The sequence below is a fragment of the Ranitomeya imitator genome, chromosome 2 (assembly GCF_032444005.1).
Source record: "Ranitomeya imitator isolate aRanImi1 chromosome 2, aRanImi1.pri, whole genome shotgun sequence".
Lineage (NCBI taxonomy): Eukaryota > Metazoa > Chordata > Amphibia > Anura > Dendrobatidae > Ranitomeya > Ranitomeya imitator.
The window spans coordinates 671,537,419-671,559,317 of NC_091283.1; the positions used below are offsets into that span (position 1 = coordinate 671,537,419).

The following is a 21,899-nucleotide window of genomic DNA, read 5'->3' on the forward strand; positions in this document are numbered from 1 at the left end:
CTTAAAAAAAAGAACCTGTGCGTGTTTGGTGTCTATGAACTCATAATGCCCTGGAGAATCATAATGGCAGGTCAGTTTTAGCATTTAGTGAACATGGAAAAAGAAAAATGAAAAACAACTATAGAATTGCACTTTTTTTTTGCAATTTCACCGCACTTGGAATTTTCCCCCTATTTTCCAGTACACAATATGTTAAAACCAATGGTGTGGTTCAAAAGTATGACTTGTCCTGCAAAAAATAAGCGTTCACATGGCCATTTTGGCCCCAAAAAATAAAAAAGTTAAGGCTCTGGGAAGAAGGGGAGCAAGAAATTAAAATGCAAAATACCTCTGGTCGTTAAGGGGATAAAACAAGAGTGATTTCGAGTAGGCTATACATTTATAGAGTGGTGACTATAAATTATATAAATGATGGAGATTGGTACTATCCCCTAGCTTGTCTGATCCACACGTTGACCATTGCAATTTTAATTTTGCACTCCTCTTAAATAGTGTAATTATTAGGGATTTTTTGCCTTGGGCAATTTGATAATAATTGTATTTACCCTATGCTGACTTTTTTGAACAGTACTGCTTCTGTATTGTGTGTTCATCCACGATTATCACCTCATGTTGCAGCATGACAATGCACAACCCCATATTGCGAGGATCTGTACACAATTCCTGGAAGCTGAAATCATCTTGCATGGCAGCATACTCACAGGATCTGTCACCCATGTTTGGGATGCTCTGAAACGGCGTATACAACAGCATGTTCAAGTTCCTGCCAATATACTGTAACTTTGCACAGCCATTGAAGAGAAGGGGACCAATATTCTACAGGCCGCAATCAACAACCTGATCAACTCAATGTGAAGGACATGTGTTGCACTGTATGAGGCAAATGGTGGTCACACCAGATATTGACTGGTTTTCTGATCCCTGAGATATCTTTAAAACTGCAGAATTGTAAAGTGAACTGTATTGTGACTACCGTAAGGCACGCCTGGCCAATAATCACGCAGTGTAATCATCCGGATATGCCACACCTGGGAGGTGCATCGATTATCTCGGCAAAGGAGAAGGGCTCACAGATTTACACTAATCTGTGAAAAATATTTGAGAGAAAAAGGCCTTTTGTGCACATATAAAAAGTCTTACCTCATTGAGTTCAGCTCATGAAAAATAGAATAAAAAACAAAAGTGTTGTGCTTATATTCTTGTTCAGTATATATTGGGGCACCTGTGAGTGACTCTGCACTTTCATACAGGTTCCGCCAAGCTCTAAGGAAAATCTGCTAATTACAAAGTGTTGATATTTTAAAATGTGAATTCAAAGCAAACCTGAAATAAATTGCGATCCGTAATGTCCTTTAGTAGGCATACAGCGCCTCCTTGTGGCAGAGTTTGGAAAACTTGCTTGATTACTATTTCAAAAATAACACAGCTGCATCGAAAACCCATTCACTCCTAAATGTATGTACACACGGGTATGTATCACACCAGCTCTGTGCTAGGGCTGCTGAGCCTATTGTCAGAAAAGTTTGGCAATTCCGCTGTCACAGAATCATTTCTTGCATGTCTTTGGCAAGGACAACTTTAAAATTACCACAAATTAATGTCAGACAAGAAGAGCAACAAATCCTTACATAGTGTCTGAAAATATCTGGAAAAAAAATGCACCTGTTATCCACTTCCCTTCCCAAATGAATAGCAAAAAAGGGAGTCCTATAACATAGGTCATTACAATGATACAATATTTCTTCTAGAAGAATCCAAGCGTTGTGCTGTAGTCATCCATGTTGTGCCGTAATAAAGCATTTTCCAGCCCCAGAATAACTAAGTTTCAATATGTTAAGTTGCTTCATATTTAATGCAACTTCCAATCAAATGTCTCCCATCACTGCACTTACTGTAGAAAGTTATTAGCCGAAAAAATACTTAAAGTTCCAGAGTAGTAAAACTTTTGCAGGGCTGGAACTTTCACCATTGTCAGACACATTAGAACTGTGTAGTGGTGCTGTAAAGACAAGAATTATAATTAGACTTATTCTAAGCTAAAGTCCCAATGCAGCAGATTGCCATTCAATGGTGTAGATGCTGAAATCATACACTTTTTTCACTTGCACTCTGTTCTTGAAGCTGAGGTGTTCTTTCTTGCGCGCTCTCTTGTGGGTTTGTTACCGAGCCATTGGAACTGTTTCCAGCTGGAGGGAGTAACTGTGCGGATTGCAGCACGGCCTCCGAGTGCTCCCTTGCCTTCATTCTTAGAGCTGCCACACTAGCTGTACGGTGGCTCTGGCAGCTATAAGGGGGTAGAAAAGAAAGAGCCAGAGGGTCGGATACACAGCAAGAACACAGTGGACCACCTGGAAAACAAAATGTTCAATGTTACTTAAGAAATATGTCACTAAAAATATATTGTCACGTAAAAACAACTTTTACATGTTTTTTTTACAGATTTTCTAAAGAGGTATTTTAGCCACTATTCTTTATTTCCAATGCAAAAAATGCATGTCCACAATGTGATGACCACACAGGTCGCGACACATGATGCAATTCTGAGACATACACTGTGACAAGTTGTGCACCTGTATCACAATCACGTGATCACAACGCAATCTTCCCTTGCCAGTAAACAATAAGGCTATGTTCACACTTGCCGTTTTTGCTTAATTTTTTATGTAAATTTTCAGCTGCTTTTTACAGTACCAGGAAAATGTATATGAGATTTCAGAAATCTCAGGCACACACCTTGGTTTTTTGTCCTCAGTATTTCGTGCTTTGCTTGGTTTTTGCAGAAAAGAGCATGTCACTTCTTTCATCGTTGAAAAACGCAGAAAAAAACGCAGGGATCAGGTTTTGATGTGTTTTTTGTGCCGAACCTTATGAAGTAGAATATGATTTTTTTTTGGTCACTAAGCTTTATCAGATTGCTTAAGAAACAAATATAACATGATAAAAACAGCAAAAAATGCGCACAAAAACGCAGGAAAAATGCAAAAAAATGCAAAAAATAACAAGCAAAACCTGCTTTTTTTCAGCAGGCTTAATGTCACCTTACAATAGCAAGATGACATTTACCCTTTATTACCCCATATCCCACCACTACAGGGGAGTGGGAAGAGAGTGGCTAAGTGCCGAATAGGCACATCTTACAGATGTGCCTTTTCTTGGGTGGCTGGGGGCAGATGTTTTTTAGCCACGGGGGGGCAATAACCATGGTCCCTCTCTAGGCTATCTGCCCTCAGTCACTGGCTTTCTCACTCTGGCGGAGAAAATTGCGTGGGAGCCCACACCAGTTTTTTCCATGATTTAACCCTGCCAGAGCCCTGCAAAATGACCTCCAGCAGGCCACAAATGTGCATGTGTCTGGACAATTGGTTAGAAACCGACTCCATGAGGATGGCCATGTGCTATTCAGGAATCCTATTCCCCAGGACTTCCAACACAGGTTTCCAGGGCCTTGCACTTGGATCATTCAGATCCACACACAGGAACCCTGTGACCCACACCCTGGTCACATTACATACCTGTAGCCTCTCCCCTGGGTGGGAGTGTGGGTGTGTGTAGCTAGTTTGACCCGCCCATCTCATATCTAGCTCTGCCAGTCTCCCATTAGAACTACACATTTACATCTGGGACTACAGGTCCCAGACCACAACATAACTTCAGACTGACAGCACAGAGTGTCCTCCTCTGTGACACACATACCGGCCATCTACAATTTTGCCGGACTTTGTCTCATCACAATTATGCCGCCAAGTGCATCTTGAAGTGCACACGCAGTGCCCCCTGGGTGTAACATTGGTCGCTGCACCACATACCTCCCCCCTTTGTTCAACCCTATTGGGGTGGACACATGAAATAAACCAGGGGTCCCGATACCGGGTACCTACGTCACGTTTGATAGGCCTCCCCCGCCCCCAGCGGTCAGTTTGTCAGCCTTGGGCTTCAACCCTTGAATCACCATCCGTCTGTGTCACCAGACCCTTTTTGGTCAACCCACTTTCCACATGTACCCCTTCAAGTGACCTTTCTTTCCATAGTCGACTTCCCCAATTGACACGGTCATAAATCCCACTTACAGTTGAGCCGACTGTCCGGTCTGAGTCTGACCCTGGGTGGGAGTGTGGGTGTGTGTGGCTAGTTTGACCCGCCCATCTCTCATAACTAGCCCTGCCAGTCTCCCATTAGAACTAATAAATGGAAAACTGGTGTGCACTAGGATTGATAATTGGCGAGGTGATGGTGTAGCACACAGTCAATGTTACTTTTGTTGGTTCCCTTATCGTATTCTTAACTCAGTACTACAATATATGGGACACCGCATTATTCACGTGGGCATTTACCCACGCAGGGAGATGTTTTCACATCTCCTCACTACACATCTCCTTTCTCTGCATTTCCACGCAAGCGCAACAGCACTTACTGTCAGCGCAACGCCACTTCAGGAACCGGATGACACACTTCCGGTGCCGCAGGTCCCTTTGCGCTCTTATACCGGAGCGCTCATGCGGACAGCAGCAGGTCACACTCAGCTAGGTGCGGGAACACCGCTTGCACTATCCCCTCTCCAGATAATCTGCTGCCCCTTCCAGCGTAGGCACATCCACCATCGCCCACACTGCCACCAATTACATAGTTACATAGTTACATAGTTATTAAGGTTGAAGGAAGACTATATGTCCATCTAGTTCAACCCATAGCCTAACCTAACATGCCCTAACATGTTGATCCAGAGGAAGGCAAAAAAAAAACATGTGGCAAAGAGTAAGCTCCACATTGGGGAAAAAAATTCCTTCCCGACTCCACATACGGCAATCAGACTAGTTCCCTGGATCAACGCCCTATCAAGGAATCTAGTGTATATACCCTGTAACATTATACTTTTCCAAAAAGGTATCCAGTCCCCTCTTAAATTTAAGTAATGAATCACTCATTACAACATCATACGGCAGAGAGTTCCATAGTCTCACTGCTCTTACAGTAAAGAATCCGCGTCTGTTATTATGCTTAAACCTTTTTTCCTCCAACCGCAGAGGATGCCCCCTTGTCCCTGTTTCAGGTCTATGATTAAAAAGATCATCAGAAAGGTCTTTGTACTGTCCCCTCATATATTTATACATTAAAATAAGATCACCCCTTAGTCTTCATTTTTCCAAACTAAATAGCCCCAAGTGTAATAACCTATCTTGGTATTGCAGACCCCCCAGTCCTCTAATAACCTTGGTCGCTCTTCTCTGCACCCGCTCCAGTTCAGCTATGTCTTTCTTAAACACCGGAGACCAGAACTGTGCACAGTATTCTAAGTGTGGTCGAACTAGTGACTTGTATAGAGGTAAAATTATATTCTCCTCATGAGCATCTATGCCTCTTTTAATGCATCCCATTATTTTATTTGCCTTTGTAGCAGCTGCCTGACTCTGGCCACTGAATTTAAGTTTGTCATCCACCCATACACCCAGGTCTTTTTCATTGACGGTTTTGCCCAGAGTTTTAGAATTAAGCACATAATTATACATCTTATTACTTCTACCCAAGTGCATGACCTTACATTTATCCCCATTAAAGCTCATTTGCCATTTATCAGCCCAAGCTTCTAGTTTACATAAATCATCCTGTAATATAAAATTGTCCTCCTCTGTATTGATTACCCTGCAGAGTTTAGTGTCATCTGCAAATATTGAAATTCTACTCTGAATGCCTCCTACAAGGTCATTAATAAATATGTTAAAAAGTAGAGGGCCCAATACTGACCCCTGTGGTACCCCACTGCTAACCGCTACCCAGTCCGAGTGTGCTCCATTAATAACCACCCTTTGTTTCCTATCCCTGAGCCAGCTCTCAACCCACTTGCACATATTTTCCCCTATCCCCATTATTCTCATTTTATGTATCAACCTTTTGTGTGGCACCGTATCAAAAGCTTTTGAAAAGTCCATATACACTACATCCACTGGGTTCCCTTGGTCCAATCCGGAACTTACCTCTTCATAGAAACTGATCAAATTAGTCTGACATGAACGGTCCCTAGTAAACCCGTGCTGATACTGGGTCATGAGGTTATTCCTCTTCAGATACTCCAGTATAGCGTCCCTTAGAATGCCCTCCAGGATTTTACCCACAGTAGAGGTTAAGCTTACTGGCCTATAATTTCCGAGTTCAGTTTTTGTTCCCTTTTTGAATATTGGCAACACATTTGCTATACGCCAGTCCTGTCTAACGATTCGCATTAATTTTAGACCCAACGCTCATCGGGATGGTTATGTACAACTTTATCCCATAATACGTTGTTTACAGGTACTGTGCACACAGCACCTGGGTGCAGGGCCGGACTGGCCATTGGGCATTTCTGGCAAATGCCAGAAGGGCCGGTGGCAGTCGTAGGCCGCTCGCCAGCCCCCCTATGGGGGTTGTGCTGTATTACATTCTATGGGGGCTGGCTGCATTACATTCTATGGGGGCTGTGCTGCATTACTTTCTATGGGGGTTGTGCTGCATTACATTCTATGGGGGCTGTGCTGCATTACATTATATGGGGGCTGGGCTGCATTACATTCTATGGGGGCTGGCTGCATTACATTCTATGGGGGCTGGCTGCATTACATTCTATGGGGCTAGCTGCATTACATTCTATGGGGGCTGGCTGCATTACATTCTATGGGGGCTGTGCTGCATTATATTCTATGGGGCTGTATTACATTCTATGGGGGCTACATTATATTCTATGGGGGCTGTATTATATTCTATGGGGAGGTGAGCTGTATTACATTCTATGGGGGCGGTATTACATTCTATGGGGTGCCGTATTATATTCTATAGAGGGGCTACATTATATTCTATGGGGGGCTGCATTATGCTCTATGAGGGGGCTACCATATATTATATATGCAGGGGCTGCATTATATTCTCTGGGGTTTATTTTATACTTAGGGGGCTACAATATATTTTGTGGGGTGGCTGCATTATACTCTGGGTAGCATCATTATACTATATGTGGACTGCATTATACTGTATCGAGGACTATGGGGAATACATTATACTATATGAAGAACTATGGGGTGCATTATACTATGGGAAGTGAATTGTACTACATGGATGTCAATGGCGGGGCATTATACTATATGGAGCACTATGAGGAATGTATTATAGTATTTGGAGGACTCAGGAGTGTATTATACTATATGGAGGACTGTGGCAGTACATTATACTATATGGAGGACTGAGGAGTGTATTATACTATAAAAAAATATGGAGAACTGAGGAGTGTATTATACTATATGGAGGACTGAGGTGCACATTATAATATATGCAGGACTATGGGGTGTATTATACTAAACAAGCAAAATGCTGCCTATTCATCGAGTGATTGGAATGTTTATGTGGGAACAGAAATCCTTGTTCTCAGCAGCACATCGCCAGTGTAAACTGCAGTTGTGCTGCTGATAACATGATACTGTATGGGGACAGATTGATCGAATTGTGATTGTTCTGTTCCCTTCATTCATTCTCAGTGTGTCGATCACACTCATTTAGCGGCCAGAGATTAGCGCATGTAAATACAGTAGAAATGCTTTGCAGGGAGACCAGGCAAGGATGATGACAGTTGTATTTAGCACCCGGCGCCTGGGAATAGCGCTAACTCTACTGCTTTTCCCAGCCACCAAAGCATTTAATTCTGGTATGTGTAATAGTTTTTAGGGTTGATGTCAGCTGCGTAATGTCAGCTCCTATCAATCCCTAATGTAAGTAATGGAGAGGTGTCCACACCCACACTACTAGCCCAGACCTGGTGAGATCCAGCGACTCTGAAGAGCGGTGACGGTAGTAACAATACGGCTCTTCAGTCGCCGAGCTCAGCGCAAACCCGGAATATCTGAAGAGTGGTGACATTACTGATGTCACCGCTCTTCAGAGTCACCGTGTCCCGTGCTGCACAGTGGAACCAAAAGTGGCTGTAGGCAACGTTTATAGAGCATCAGAATGAGGTTCCATATCCTTTGGTCGTCTCAATCCCTTCATTATCTACGAGATCCAGTTATGTAGGTAAAGTAGCGGCTTTTCTTGGTACTGCAACTGAAAGCAATAAATAGGACTGAGCTGTAATGCTGGATACAGCTGTAATTATTTGTTATATAGTCGTGTTACACTCCCCTCACTTCTTGTAACCTATAAGTGTACAAAGATATTATACAGTCACCATGTGACAAGTGGGCCTGTGTAACTTCAAATGCCAGGGCTGAATTTTAGTCCCAGTCCGGCCCTGCCTGGGTGCCCTACTTCTATTTCATTTTATCCCTTCTTGCATCCTTATTAACCCTGTCTATTCTCTGCAGAATACTCTAACCCTACAAGGGATTTTTCTACATTCACCACTATTCACTTGCTAAGGTAAAACCTATTATACTAGTGTATGCTTCTACCCTGTCTACTTTTATAAACACAACATGACTCGACTACTCGCCTATCTTATTCCACACCCTGGTCCTCGTGTATCTCTACTATGTCACGTCTCCCAACTTTCTCTTTTTTGACACAGTTTTTCATCGATTGGGGCCTATTGTTTGCCATGGACGTGACGTTCTTTTTCATTACTTTGGGCCTAAACTTTATCTTCTTTGATTGATTGGTGCCTATTGTTTGCTATGGACTTATTGCGCCTTTACTCATTTTTGGGCCTGACCTTTATTTGTTTTATTTTAATTTTTGTTCTGTATGTATACTATCTGTACCATTGGCATGGTTTGCTCACATATGTTTTATTTTTTCTAGCGACCTTTTTGATAAAGACTCGGGACGAGTCGAAACGTCAGCTTATAACTTCTGGTCGCCTTCTGCATTTGAATCTTATGTTTAATGTAGTACAAATAAATTCATTATCTTTGCATTATGTACTCTATTGATTACTTATCTTGGTTGCTGCACAGGAGACCCAAATGTCAACCGACACTTTTGCCTACGACGTAGCCACCAGCTCAAACATTTTATCCCAAGTCACAAGCTCCACCGAGTTCCTTAAGATACCGGTAGTTGACTTGAAGACTAGGGACTACGAGAAAACCAAATGTAAATTGGTTTCATATGACCTACACTGTACTACCTTAGCTGAGTACCACCGCCAAAACAAAATCCCTAGGGACCCCACTCCCAAAATGACTCGCCTTATCCAGGATCTTCTTACGTCTTATCTTGACATCAAAACCATTGACACCAAAACAGCCTCCTTTCTCAAGAATCCTCACCCATTAACTCCGGTGTTCTACACCTTACCTAAAATACACAAATCCCTGAATAGCCCTCCGGGGAGGTCCATTGTGGCCTCCACTGATTCCATTTTGTCACCGCTTTCTGTCTTCCTCGAAAAAGTCTTGACACCACTTACCCAGGATACGAAGTCTTTCCTATTGGACACAAGTCAGTTTTTGGACACGATCAAACATATCCAGCAAGTACCTACACAGAGCCTACTAGTCACACTTGACGTGAATAGCTTATATACGTCCATTTCCCACGAAAAGGGTATTATTGCAACCAAGGACCTTCTGGAAAAATCTGAGTTGTCCCCTAATTCTATCAATTTTTGCCTCAATCTACTTAGGATAGAACTATATGAGAATTACTTTCTCTATGGGGACACCTTTTATGTTCAGTCGCAGGGGACCACGATGGGTCAAACGTAGCCCCGGCCTATGCAAATACGTATATGAATCACTTCGAGGAGCAGTATGTTTACAACAGTGAGCTCTTTTTACAACATGTCAATAGCTACCATTGTTATATAGACGACATCTTCTTGATCTGGACGGGCCCACCAGCTTTACTAGAATCCTTTTACACATTGCTCAATTCTATCTTCTTGGAGCTTCAGGTTACAATCCACTCGAGTGAGACTCATATTGCCTTTCTGGACACTTTTGTCTTAAAAGACCATCAGGGTTTTCTCACTACTGACCTGCATACCAAACCGACTGACTGTAATAGTTTACTACTGTACTCAAGCTGCCATCCAAAATCTACCAAAGACAGCTTACCCCGCTCTCAATTTAAAAGGGTTTCCCGGATAGTGACTGACCCTGTGACATATTAGACTTAATCACATGTCACAAAAATTCCGCAATAGGGAATATCCCCCCACACTCTTAAAACAGGAGCTGACGCATTCCTTGAGTACCACGCCCGACGTGATTCCCCGACAAGCACAAGATAGGATACCCTTTGTGCATACGCCATCCTTTTATGCCCAAGGTCCATTCAGTAATCAGAAGGCACTGGCCACTTTTGGGCAGAGCTTATCCCAATGTACCTTTCTTTCAGACTCCGGCAATGATGAGCACTAGCAGGGCTCCCAATATCAAGGATCAGGTTGTCAAGGCAGATATTGGCAGTACCCGCCTAGAATACACTCAAAAACTGCTCAGTACACGGCGCAAGGGCACCTTTCCGTGCTTGAACTGCGCAGCATGCTCCAATGTCATTCAATCAGATAACGTCACACACCCCAGGACTGGCAAGTCCTATCCCATCCGAGGCTTTTTTACATGCGAGTCCAACTTTGTCGTGTATATAATCAAATGCCCTTGTGGCTTGCTCTATGTAGGAGAGACAATACAAGACGATAAGGGTAGGATTGCCCGCCACAAGTCCACCATAAGATGTAAAAAGACGTGGCTCCCCCTCCCTGAGCATTCTACAACAGCTAGACACTCTGTGGCGCAGCTCAAGTTTCAGGTTCTAGAGCACGTACCACGACCCAGACGCGGGGGTGATCACATTAAGCTTCTCAAATCCAGGGAAACATACTGGATATATACCCTTGACACCCTAGCACCAAGGGGTCTCAACAGGGAAATGGACTGGCTCATTTGACTGTGTTACTAATTATTTTTTCTTCCTTCCCTCACCACAGACCCAATGAATTTACCGGTGGGTCCCTCATGTAATTCCTAGTGACAATTGCCTCCTCTTTCCCCCTCCCCTCCCCTCTCCCTCCCCCTCCCGCTCCCCTCCCCAGATTTTACTTTTATTTTTATTTAGTCTACCCACCTAGCACACAGTCAATGTTACTTTTGTGGGTTCCCTTATCATATTCATAACTCAGCGCTACAATATATGGGACCCCTTATGGAAACAGGAACACATGGGCTACTTGCACAGTGAACAAGTCTGTATAATCATGTTCACACACCACCAAGAAACCTGAAGACACAAAAGAGAATAGTAAAACCAAAAACACTCAGTTTGAAAAAATGTTGCAGTAATCCGCAAGTGCTAGTAAAAGATGTAAAAAACAGGGTATTTGGTTGATACGTTTTTTGCAAAAAATGTATACTAAGCTGCTCTACCAATCTTCACGGTATACCCTTATCAAAGCAGTCCTAACTAATGTATGCAATCCCTATCTGATGTATTTAAAAACCTGATCATCTGTATATAACCTGTGTGAACAGGGTTCAGAGAGGAAAAATCCATGTGTGCATACAGGGTAGAACAGCTTTTGTGCAGATAGCCCAAGAGGAGTGGTGGAACTCCCCAGTCTTGTAGACACAAGAGAACAATTATGGAAACAGGAACACATGGGCTACTTGCACAGTGAACAAGTCTGTATGATCATGTTCACACACCACCAAGAAACCTGAAGACACAAAAGAGAATAGTAAAACCAAAAACACTCAGTTTGAAAAAATGTTGCAGTAATCCGCAAGTGCTAGTAAAAGATGTAAAAAACAGGGTATTTGGTTGATACGTTTTTTGCAAAAAATGTATACTAAGCTGCTCTACCAATCTTCACGGTATACCCTTATCAGAGCAGTCCTAACTAATGTATGCAATCCCTATCTGATGTATTTAAAAACCTTCTTGGTGGTGTGTGAACATGATCATACAGACTTGTTCACTGTGCAAGTAGCCCATGTGTTCCTGTTTCCATAATTGTTCTCTTGTGTCTACAAGACTGGGGAGTTCCACCACTCCTCTTGGGCTATCTGCACAAAAGCTGTTCTACCCTGTATGCACACATGGATTTTTCCTCTCTGAACCCTGTTCACACAGGTTATATACAGATGATCAGGTTTTTAAATACATCAGATAGGGATTGCATACATTAGTTAGGACTGCTCTGATAAGGGTATACCGTGAAGATTGGTAGAGCAGCTTAGTATACATTTTTTGCAAAAAACGTATCAACCAAATACCCTGTTTTTTACATCTTTTACTAGCACTTGCGGATTACTGCAACATTTTTTCAAACTGAGTGTTTTTGGTTTTACTATTCTCTTTTGTGTCTTCAGGTTTCTTGGTGGTGTGTGAACATGATCATACAGACTTGTTCACTGTGCAAGTAGCCCATGTGTTCCTGTTTCCATAATTGTTCTCTTGTGTCTACAAGACTGGGGAGTTCCACCACTCCTCTTGGGCTATCTGCACAAAAGCTGTTCTACCCTGTATGCACACATGGATTTTTCCTCTCTGAACCCTGTTCACACAGGTTATATACAGATGATCAGGTTTTTAAATACATCAGATAGGGATTGCATACATTAGTTAGGACTGCTCTGATAAGGGTATACCGTGAAGATTGGTAGAGCAGCTTAGTATACATTTTTTGCAAAAAACGTATCAACCAAATACCCTGTTTTTTACATCTTTTACTAGCACTTGCGGATTACTGCAACATTTTTTCAAACTGAGTGTTTTTGGTTTTACTATTCTCTTTTGTGTCTTCAGGTTTCTTGGTGGTGTGTGAACATGATCATACAGACTTGTTCACTGTGCAAGTAGCCCATGTGTTCCTGTTTCCATAATTGTTCTCTTGTGTCTACAAGACTGGGGAGTTCCACCACTCCTCTTGGGCTATCTGCACAAAAGCTGTTCTACCCTGTATGCACACATGGATTTTTCCTCTCTGAACCCTGTTCACACAGGTTATATACAGATGATCAGGTTTTTAAATACATCAGATAGGGATTGCATACATTAGTTAGGACTGCTCTGATAAGGGTATACCGTGAAGATTGGTAGAGCAGCTTAGTATACATTTTTTGCAAAAAACGTATCAACCAAATACCCTGTTTTTTACATCTTTTACTAGCACTTGCGGATTACTGCAACATTTTTTCAAACTGAGTGTTTTTGGTTTTACTATTCTCTTTTGTGTCTTCAGGTTTCTTGGTGGTGTGTGAACATGATCATACAGACTTGTTCACTGTGCAAGAAGCCCATGTGTTCCTGTTTCCATAATTGTTCTCTTGTGTCTACAAGACTGGGGAGTTCCACCACTCCTCTTGGGCTATCTGCACAAAAGCTGTTCTACCCTGTATGCACACATGGATTTTTCCTCTCTGAACCCTGTTCACACAGGTTATATACAGATGATCAGGTTTTTAAATACATCAGATAGGGATTGCATACATTAGTTAGGACTGCTCTGATAAGGGTATACCGTGAAGATTGGTAGAGCAGCTTAGTATACATTTTTTGCAAAAAACGTATCAACCAAATACCCTGTTTTTTACATCTTTTACTAGCACTTGCGGATTACTGCAACATTTTTTCAAACTGAGTGTTTTTGGTTTTACTATTCTCTTTTGTGTCTTCAGGTTTCTTGGTGGTGTGTGAACATGATCATACAGACTTGTTCACTGTGCAAGTAGCCCATGTGTTCCTGTTTCCATAATTGTTCTCTTGTGTCTACAAGACTGGGGAGTTCCACCACTCCTCTTGGGCTATCTGCACAAAAGCTGTTCTACCCTGTATGCACACATGGATTTTTCCTCTCTGAACCCTGTTCACACAGGTTATATACAGATGATCAGGTTTTTAAATACATCAGATAGGGATTGCATACATTAGTTAGGACTGCTCTGATAAGGGTATACCGTGAAGATTGGTAGAGTAGCTTAGTATACATTTTTTGCAAAAAACGTATCAACCAAATACCCTGTTTTTTACATCTTTTACTAGCACTTGCGGATTACTGCAACATTTTTTCAAACTGAGTGTTTTTGGTTTTACTATTCTCTTTTGTGTCTTCAGGTTTCTTGGTGGTGTGTGAACATGATCATACAGACTTGTTCACTGTGCAAGTAGCCCATGTGTTCCTGTTTCCATAATTGTTCTCTTGTGTCTACAAGACTGGGGAGTTCCACCACTCCTCTTGGGCTATCTGCACAAAAGCTGTTCTACCCTGTATGCACACATGGATTTTTCCTCTCTGAACCCTGTTCACACAGGTTATATACAGATGATCAGGTTTTTAAATACATCAGATAGGGATTGCATACATTAGTTAGGACTGCTCTGATAAGGGTATACCGTGAAGATTGGTAGAGCAGCTTAGTATACATTTTTTGCAAAAAACGTATCAACCAAATACCCTGTTTTTTACATCTTTTACTAGCACTTGCGGATTACTGCAACATTTTTTCAAACTGAGTGTTTTTGGTTTTACTATTCTCTTTTGTGTCTTCAGGTTTTTTGGTGGTGTGTGAACATGATCATACAGACTTGTTCACTGTGCAAGTAGCCCATGTGTTCCTGTTTCCATAATTGTTCTCTTGTGTCTACAAGACTGGGGAGTTCCACCACTCCTCTTGGGCTATCTGCACAAAAGCTGTTCTACCCTGTATGCACACATGGATTTTTCCTCTCTGAACCCTGTTCACACAGGTTATATACAGATGATCAGATTTTTAAATACATCAGATAGGGATTGCATACATTAGTTAGGACTGCTCTGATAAGGGTATACCGTGAAGATTGGTAGAGCAGCTTAGTATACATTTTTTGCAAAAAACGTATCAACCAAATACCCTGTTTTTTACATCTTTAACTAGCACTTGCGGATTACTGCAACATTTTTTTCAAACTGAGTGTTTTTGGTTTTACTATTCTCTTTTGTGTCTTCAGGTTTTTTGGTGGTGTGTGAACATGATCATACAGACTTGTTCACTGTGCAAGTAGCCCATGTGTTCCTGTTTCCATAATTGTTCTCTTGTGTCTACAAGACTGGGGAGTTCCACCACTCCTCTTGGGCTATCTGCACAAAAGCTGTTCTACCCTGTATGCACACATGGATTTTTCCTCTCTGAACCCTGTTCACACAGGTTATATACAGATGATCAGGTTTTTAAATACATCAGATAGGGATTGCATACATTAGTTAGGACTGCTCTGATAAGGGTATACCGTGAAGATTGGTAGAGCAGCTTAGTATACATTTTTTGCAAAAAACGTATCAACCAAATACCCTGTTTTTTACATCTTTTACTAGCACTTGCGGATTACTGCAACATTTTTTCAAACTGAGTGTTTTTGGTTTTACTATTCTCTTTTGTGTCTTCAAATATATGGGACCCCGCAGTATTCACATGGGCATTTACCCACGCAGAGAGATGTTTTCACATCTCCTCACTACACATCTCCTTTCTCGGCATTTCCACACAAGCGCAACAGCGCTTACTGTCAGTGCAACGCCACTTCTGGCACCGGATGACGCACTTCCGGTGCCGCGGGTCCCTTTGTGCTCTTATACCGGAGCGCTCATGCCGACAGCAGCAGGTCACACTCAGCTAGGCGCGGGAGCGCCGCTTGGACTATCCCTTCTCCAGGTAATCTGCTGCCCCTTCCAGTGTAGGCACATGCACCATCGCCCACACTGCCACCAATGTCTAACTATTTGCATTAATTTTAGACCCCACGCTCGTCGGGATGGTTATGTACAACTTTATCCCATAATACGTTGTTTACAGGTACTGTGCACACAGCACCTGGGTGCCCTACTTCTATTTCATTTTATCCATTCTTGCATCCTTATTAACCCTATATATTCTCTGCAGAATACTCTAACTCTACAAGGGATTTTTCTACATTCACCACTATTCACTTGCTAAGGTAAAACCTATTATACTAGTGTATGCTTCTATCCTGTCTAATTTTAACCACACAACGTGACTTGACTGCTCGCTTATCTTATTCCACACCTTGGTCTTCGTGTATCTCTACTATGTCACGTTTCCCAACTTTCTATTTTTTTGACACAGTTTTTCATCGATTGGTGCCTATTGTTTGCCATAGACGTGATGTTCTTTTTCTTTACTTTGGGCCTAAACTTTATCTTGTTTGATTGATTGGTGCCTATTGTTTGCTATGGACTTATTGTCCCTTCACTCAACTTTGGGCCTGACCTTTGTTTTATTTTAATTTTCATTCTGTATGTATGATATCTGTACCATTGGCATTGCTTGCTCACATGTTTTATTTTTTCTAGCGACCTTTTTGATAAAGTCTCGGGACGAGTCAAAACGTCAGCTTATAACTTCTTATCACCATCTGCATTTGAATCTTATGTTTAATGTAGTACAAATAAATTCATTATCTTTGCATTACTGTACTGACCGCAATCCTGCACTTAACACCGTAACTAGAAGTAGCCGTGGAGTGTACCTAACACACCTAGACACCTCGTCACAGCCGGAGGACTAATTACCCCTAAAGATGGAAAGAGAAATACGATCTTGCCTCAGAGAAAATCCCCAAAGGATAGACAGCCCCCCACAAATATTGGCGGTGAGTCGGAGAGGAAAAAACACACAGGCAGAAAACAGAATTTAGCACAGGAGGCCACTCTAGCTAAATAGGACAGGATAGGACAGAGTTCTGTGCGGTCAGTATAAAACCCTTCAAAAACATCCACGGCAGAAAATACAAAAACTTCCTACATCTAACTAATAGATGTCGGAGCGTAAATCTGCAACTCCAGTGAATCCTACAATCAGAGCAGGAATAAAAACTGAAACAAGCACACAGCAGTGTGCAACAAATAGAAAGAACCAAACACTTATCTTTGCTGAATTTGGCAGCAGGCAGGAGAAGCCAAAAAGTGATCCATCACTTCACAAGTAACATTGACAACTGGCAAGGGCTAAAGGATCCTGCACACCTAAATATCCCAGTCCGAATTGTAATTATCAAATACACCTGGCCAGAACTGTGACTCAGAGACAACTGAATTCCCACCTTCAACCACCGGAGGGAACCCAAGAGCAGAATTCACAACAGCAGAGCCATGAAAATAAAATAAAAAATTCTTTTTTCAAAAATGATTTTTTAGCCCGCAATTTGTTAATTTTCCCAAGGGTAACAGGAGAAATTTGACCCCAAAAGTTGTTGTCCAGTTTCTCCTGAGTACACCGATACCCCATATGTGGGGGTAAACCACTGTTTGGGCACATGCCGGGGCTCGGAAGTGAAGTAGTGACTAGAGTTGAGCGACCTTGACCTTTTTAGAGTCGAGCCGGGTTTTGCGAAACCCGACTATGTCCAAAGTCGGGTCGAGTGAAATCGGCCGATTATGACGTAAAGTCGGGATCGACCGAAACACGAAACCCAATGCAAGTCAATGGGGCAGCATAGTCGGCAGTGAGTGGGGGCCAGGAAAACACCTAGAGTGGCCATTTTAATGTCAAAACCATCCATTCTTCTTAATGAAGCTTGTCAAGCGTAATTTACCTTATAATAATTGGAAGGCATTTGAAATTGGGGGTCATTTGGCTAAAGTTGTGGGGGGTAGGGCTGGTTCAAGTAATTAGTGGGCCCAGGAAATCTGGACCACGTCACGGCAGTGGAGCAGGGAGAGGTAAGTATTTCAACTTTGCAAGTGCTGTGAACCTGAGCAAGCAGGGGGGGCCCACTCGTTGGCATTGGCACTGGCACAGGGCCCCTCAAAGTACAGCGGTGTGTTTGCACGGCGGGGGCGCCTCCCACCGGCAGCAACACTTTTGCGTACTATGAGAGGCCCTGTGCCAGTGACGTCGCCAACTAGTATTCCTCCCCCCACCTGATGAAGGAACCTGCACTTTCATCTGCACCTTCCTCTTTGTCCCCGTGTAAGGTGGTATGGTATGCGGGAAGAGCAACCTGACTTTCAGCAGGGTCACAATGTTGTTGTGTAGCGTGCACGGGGAATGTTGCGTTATGGGTCAATGTACCAGCAGACTCATCTATCACTGGCTGGGCAATGGGCACGATGAAGTGGAAACACAGATATAGGCCCAAAGAAGAAAGTGGGCTAAATGCAGTTCAAAATTGGTAACACAGGAATAACCAGGGGGCATTGCAGTGGAGGACAACTGGAATGAGAGGCTGACACAGAGAGTAGGGCCAAATCAGTAAGTAGTCGAAATGCAGTTCAAAATTGGCAACCGTAGTAAACAGGCGGCACAGCTTTGTTCAGTGGAGGAGAACAGCAAGGAGTGGCAGACACCGATAGTAGGCCCCAAACCAACTAGTACGCCAAATGCAGTTGTTCCATTTAACCACAATTTAATGAGAGCCTGAAGATAGAAGCTCAGGAAAGGCAACCTGGGGAACACCTTGGAGTGTAACACACCATCTCTCTCCACCCCATACCCATTTTGTATGGCCTAATGCAGTGTACTTTTCTACAACTACTAAACGAGAGTCGGAAGACCGAAGCAATGGCAAGGAAACCTGGGGAACACCTTAGAGTGTAACACACCCTCTCTCTACACCCCATACCCAATTTGAAGGCCTAATGCAGTGTAGTTTCCAAGAACTACTAAACGAGAGCCGGAAGATCGAAGCTCAGGAAAGGCAACCTGGGGAACACCTTGGAGTGTAACACACCCTCTCGCTACACCCCATACCCAATTTGAAGGCCTAATGCAGCGTAGTTTCCAACAACTACTAAACGAGAGCCGGAAGATCGAAGCTCAGGAAAGGCAACCTGGGGAACACCTTGGAGTGTAACACACCCTCTCGCTACACCCCATACCCAATTTGAAGGCCTAATGCAGCGTAGTTTCCAACAACTACTAAACGAGAGCCGGAAGATCGAAGCTCAGGAAAGGCAACCTGGGGAACACCTTGGAGTGTAACAAACCCTCTCTCTACACCCCATACCCAATTTGTAGGCCTAATGCAGCGTAGTTTCCGACAACTACTAAACGAGAGCATGAAGATCGAAGCTCAGGAAAGGCAACCTGGGGAACACCTTGGAGTGTAACACACCCTCTCTCTACACCCCATACCCAATTTGTAGGCCTAATGCAGCGTAGTTTCCGACAACTACTAAACGAGAGCCGGAATATCGAAGCTCAGGAAAGGCAACCTGGGGAACACCTTGGAGTGTAACACACCCTCTCTCTACGCCCCATACCCAATTTGTAGGCCTAATGCAGCGTAGTTTCCGACAACTACTAAACGAGAGCCGGAATATCGAAGCTCAGGAAAGGCAACCTGGGGAACACCTTGGAGTGTAACACACCCTCTCTCTACGCCCCATACCCAATTTGTAGGCCTAATGCAGCGTAGTTTCCGACAACTACTAAACGAGAGCCGGAATATCGAAGCTCAGGAAAGGCAACCTGGGGAACACCTTGGAGTGTAACACACCCTCTCTCTACACCCCATACCCAATTTGAAGGCCTAATGCAGTGTAGTTTCCAAGAACTACTAAACGAGAGCCGGAAGATCGAAGCTCAGGAAAGGCAACCTGGGGAACACCTTGGAGTGTAACACACCCTCTCGCTACACCCCATACCCAATTTGAAGGCCTAATGCAGCGTAGTTTCCAACAACTACTAAACGAGAGCCGGAAGATCGAAGCTCAGGAAAGGCAACCTGGGGAACACCTTGGAGTGGAACACACCATCTCTCTACACCCCATACCCAATTTGAAGGCCTAATGCAGAGTAGTTTCCAAGAACTACTAAACGAGAGCCGGAAGATCGAAGCTCAGGAAAGGCAACCTGGGGAACACCTTGGAGTGTAACACAACGTCTCTCTACACGACGGAAGGGCTGATTCTTAGGAAGGAAGGCTGTTGGAAATAAGCATTGCGCGTCCGAGGGTGATTATATTCTTATTAGGTATATACTCACCCTCGGACGCGCCCTGCTTCTTTATTTGGAATGAATGTTTATTTGCAATGTGGTGTTGACTTTCTCTATTATTTTGGTAATTAATGATTTTATTATTTTCATTATTTTGCATCTTCTCGGCAATAATATAAAGAAGACGCGACAGGACAACACTCGGTGGATGCCATATGTGTGTTTTCAATTTAAAAAAACTTTCAGTTAACTACTTGCAGGAGAAAGTAATTGTAGCTGGTGGCCATTTTTAGTACTGTACCAGATTAGAGTTGTGTGTTTGTTTTTAATGTTAAAATGTCTGCATTTGATATCTCACCAGTATTTTCTTTTTTATAAGCAAAATACTTATTTTTATATTTTCTGATGTTGGTTCCAGGGGTACACGGCCAGCAGTGCCCTGGTCAGTGTAGTAGTAGTTGAAAGAATGGACCGCAGACAGGCATCGAAGGCCTAAAATAATAACACATGGCTGTAGGCAATTTTAAATTGGTTCCAGGGGTACACGGACAGCAGTGGTGTGGTCAGTGGAGGCCTAGTGGAAGGAGTGACCGCAGACAGGCATCGAAGGCCTAAAATAATAACACATGGCTGTAGGCAATTTTAAATTGGTTCCAGGGGTACACGGGCAGCAGTGACCTGGTCAGTGTAGTAGTAGTTGAAAGAATGGACCGCAGACAGGCATCGAAGGCCTAAAATAAAAAAATTGGGCTGGCTGTAGGCAATTTTAAATTGGTTCCAGGGGTACACGGGCAGCAGTGGTGTGGTCAGTGGAGGCCTAGTGGAAGGAGTGACCGCAGACAGGCATCGAAGGCCTAAAATAATAACACATGGCTGTAGGCAATTTTAAATTGGTTCCAGGGGTACACGGGCAGCAGTGACCTGGTCAGTGTAGTAGTAGTTGAAAAAATGGACCGCAGACAGGCATCGAATGCCTAAAATAATAACACATGGCTGTAGGCAATTTTAAATTGGTTACAGGGGTACACGGACAGCAGTGACCTGGTCAGTGTAGTAGTAGTTGAAAGAATGGACCGCAGACAGGCATCGAAGGCCTAAAATAAAAAAATTGGGCTGGCTGTAGGCAATTTTAAATTGGTTCCAGGGGTACACGGACAGCAGTGGTGTGGTCAGTGGAGGCCTAGTGGAAGGAGTGACCGCAGACAGGCATCGAAGGCCTAAAATAATAACACATGGCTGTAGGCAATTTTAAATTGGTTCCAGGGGTACACGGACAGCAGTGACCTGGTCAGTGTAGTAGTAGTTGAAAGAATGGACCGCAGACAGGCATCGAAGGCCTAAAATAAAAAAATTGGGCTGGCTGTAGGCAATTTTAAATTGGTTCCAGGGGTACACGGGCAGCAGTGGTGTGGTCAGTGGAGGCCTAGTGGAAGGAGTGACCGCAGACAGGCATCGAAGGCCTAAAATAATAACACATGGCTGTAGGCAATTTTAAATTGGTTCCAGGGGTACACGGGCAGCAGTGACCTGGTCAGTGTAGTAGTAGTTGAAAGAATGGACCGCAGACAGGCTTAGAAGGCCTAACATAACAAACTTGGGCTGGCTGTAGGCACTTTTAAATTGGTTCCAGGGGTACACGGGCAGCAGTGGTCTGGTCAGTGGAAGTCTAGTGGAAGGAGTGACCGCAGACAGGCTTCCAAGGCCTAACATAACAAACTTGGGCTGGCTGTAGGCACTTTTAAATTGGTTCCAGGGGTACACGGGCAGCAGTGGTCTGGTCAGTGGAAGTCTAGTGGAAGGAGTGACCGCAGACAGGCTTCCAAGGCCTAACATAACAAACTTGGGCTGGCTGTAGGCACTTTTAAATTGGTTCCAGGGGTACACGGGCAGCAGTGGTCTGGTCAGTGGAAGTCTAGTGGAAGGAGTGACCGCAGACAGGCTTCCAAGGCCTAACATAACAAACTTGGGCTGGCTGTAGGCACTTTTAAATTGGTTCCAGGGGTACACGGGCAGCAGTGGTCTGGTCAGTGGAAGTCTAGTGGAAGGAGTGACCGCAGACAGGCTTCC

General features: G+C 43.4%; 1 protein-coding gene across 1 annotated transcript in view; it reads right to left on the reverse strand.

Annotated features, from left to right (window-relative positions):
• Positions 1 to 2,056: 2,056 nt before the first annotated feature.
• DRGX (dorsal root ganglia homeobox) overlaps positions 2,057 to 21,899 on the reverse strand; it is a 140,544-nt gene continuing 120,701 nt past the window's right edge. Inside the window, exon 7 of the mRNA XM_069754966.1 lies at positions 2,057 to 2,348. Within this exon, the coding sequence (XP_069611067.1) occupies positions 2,086 to 2,348 (263 nt within the window). The 3' untranslated portion in view covers positions 2,057 to 2,085. The remainder of the gene's footprint in view (positions 2,349 to 21,899) is intronic.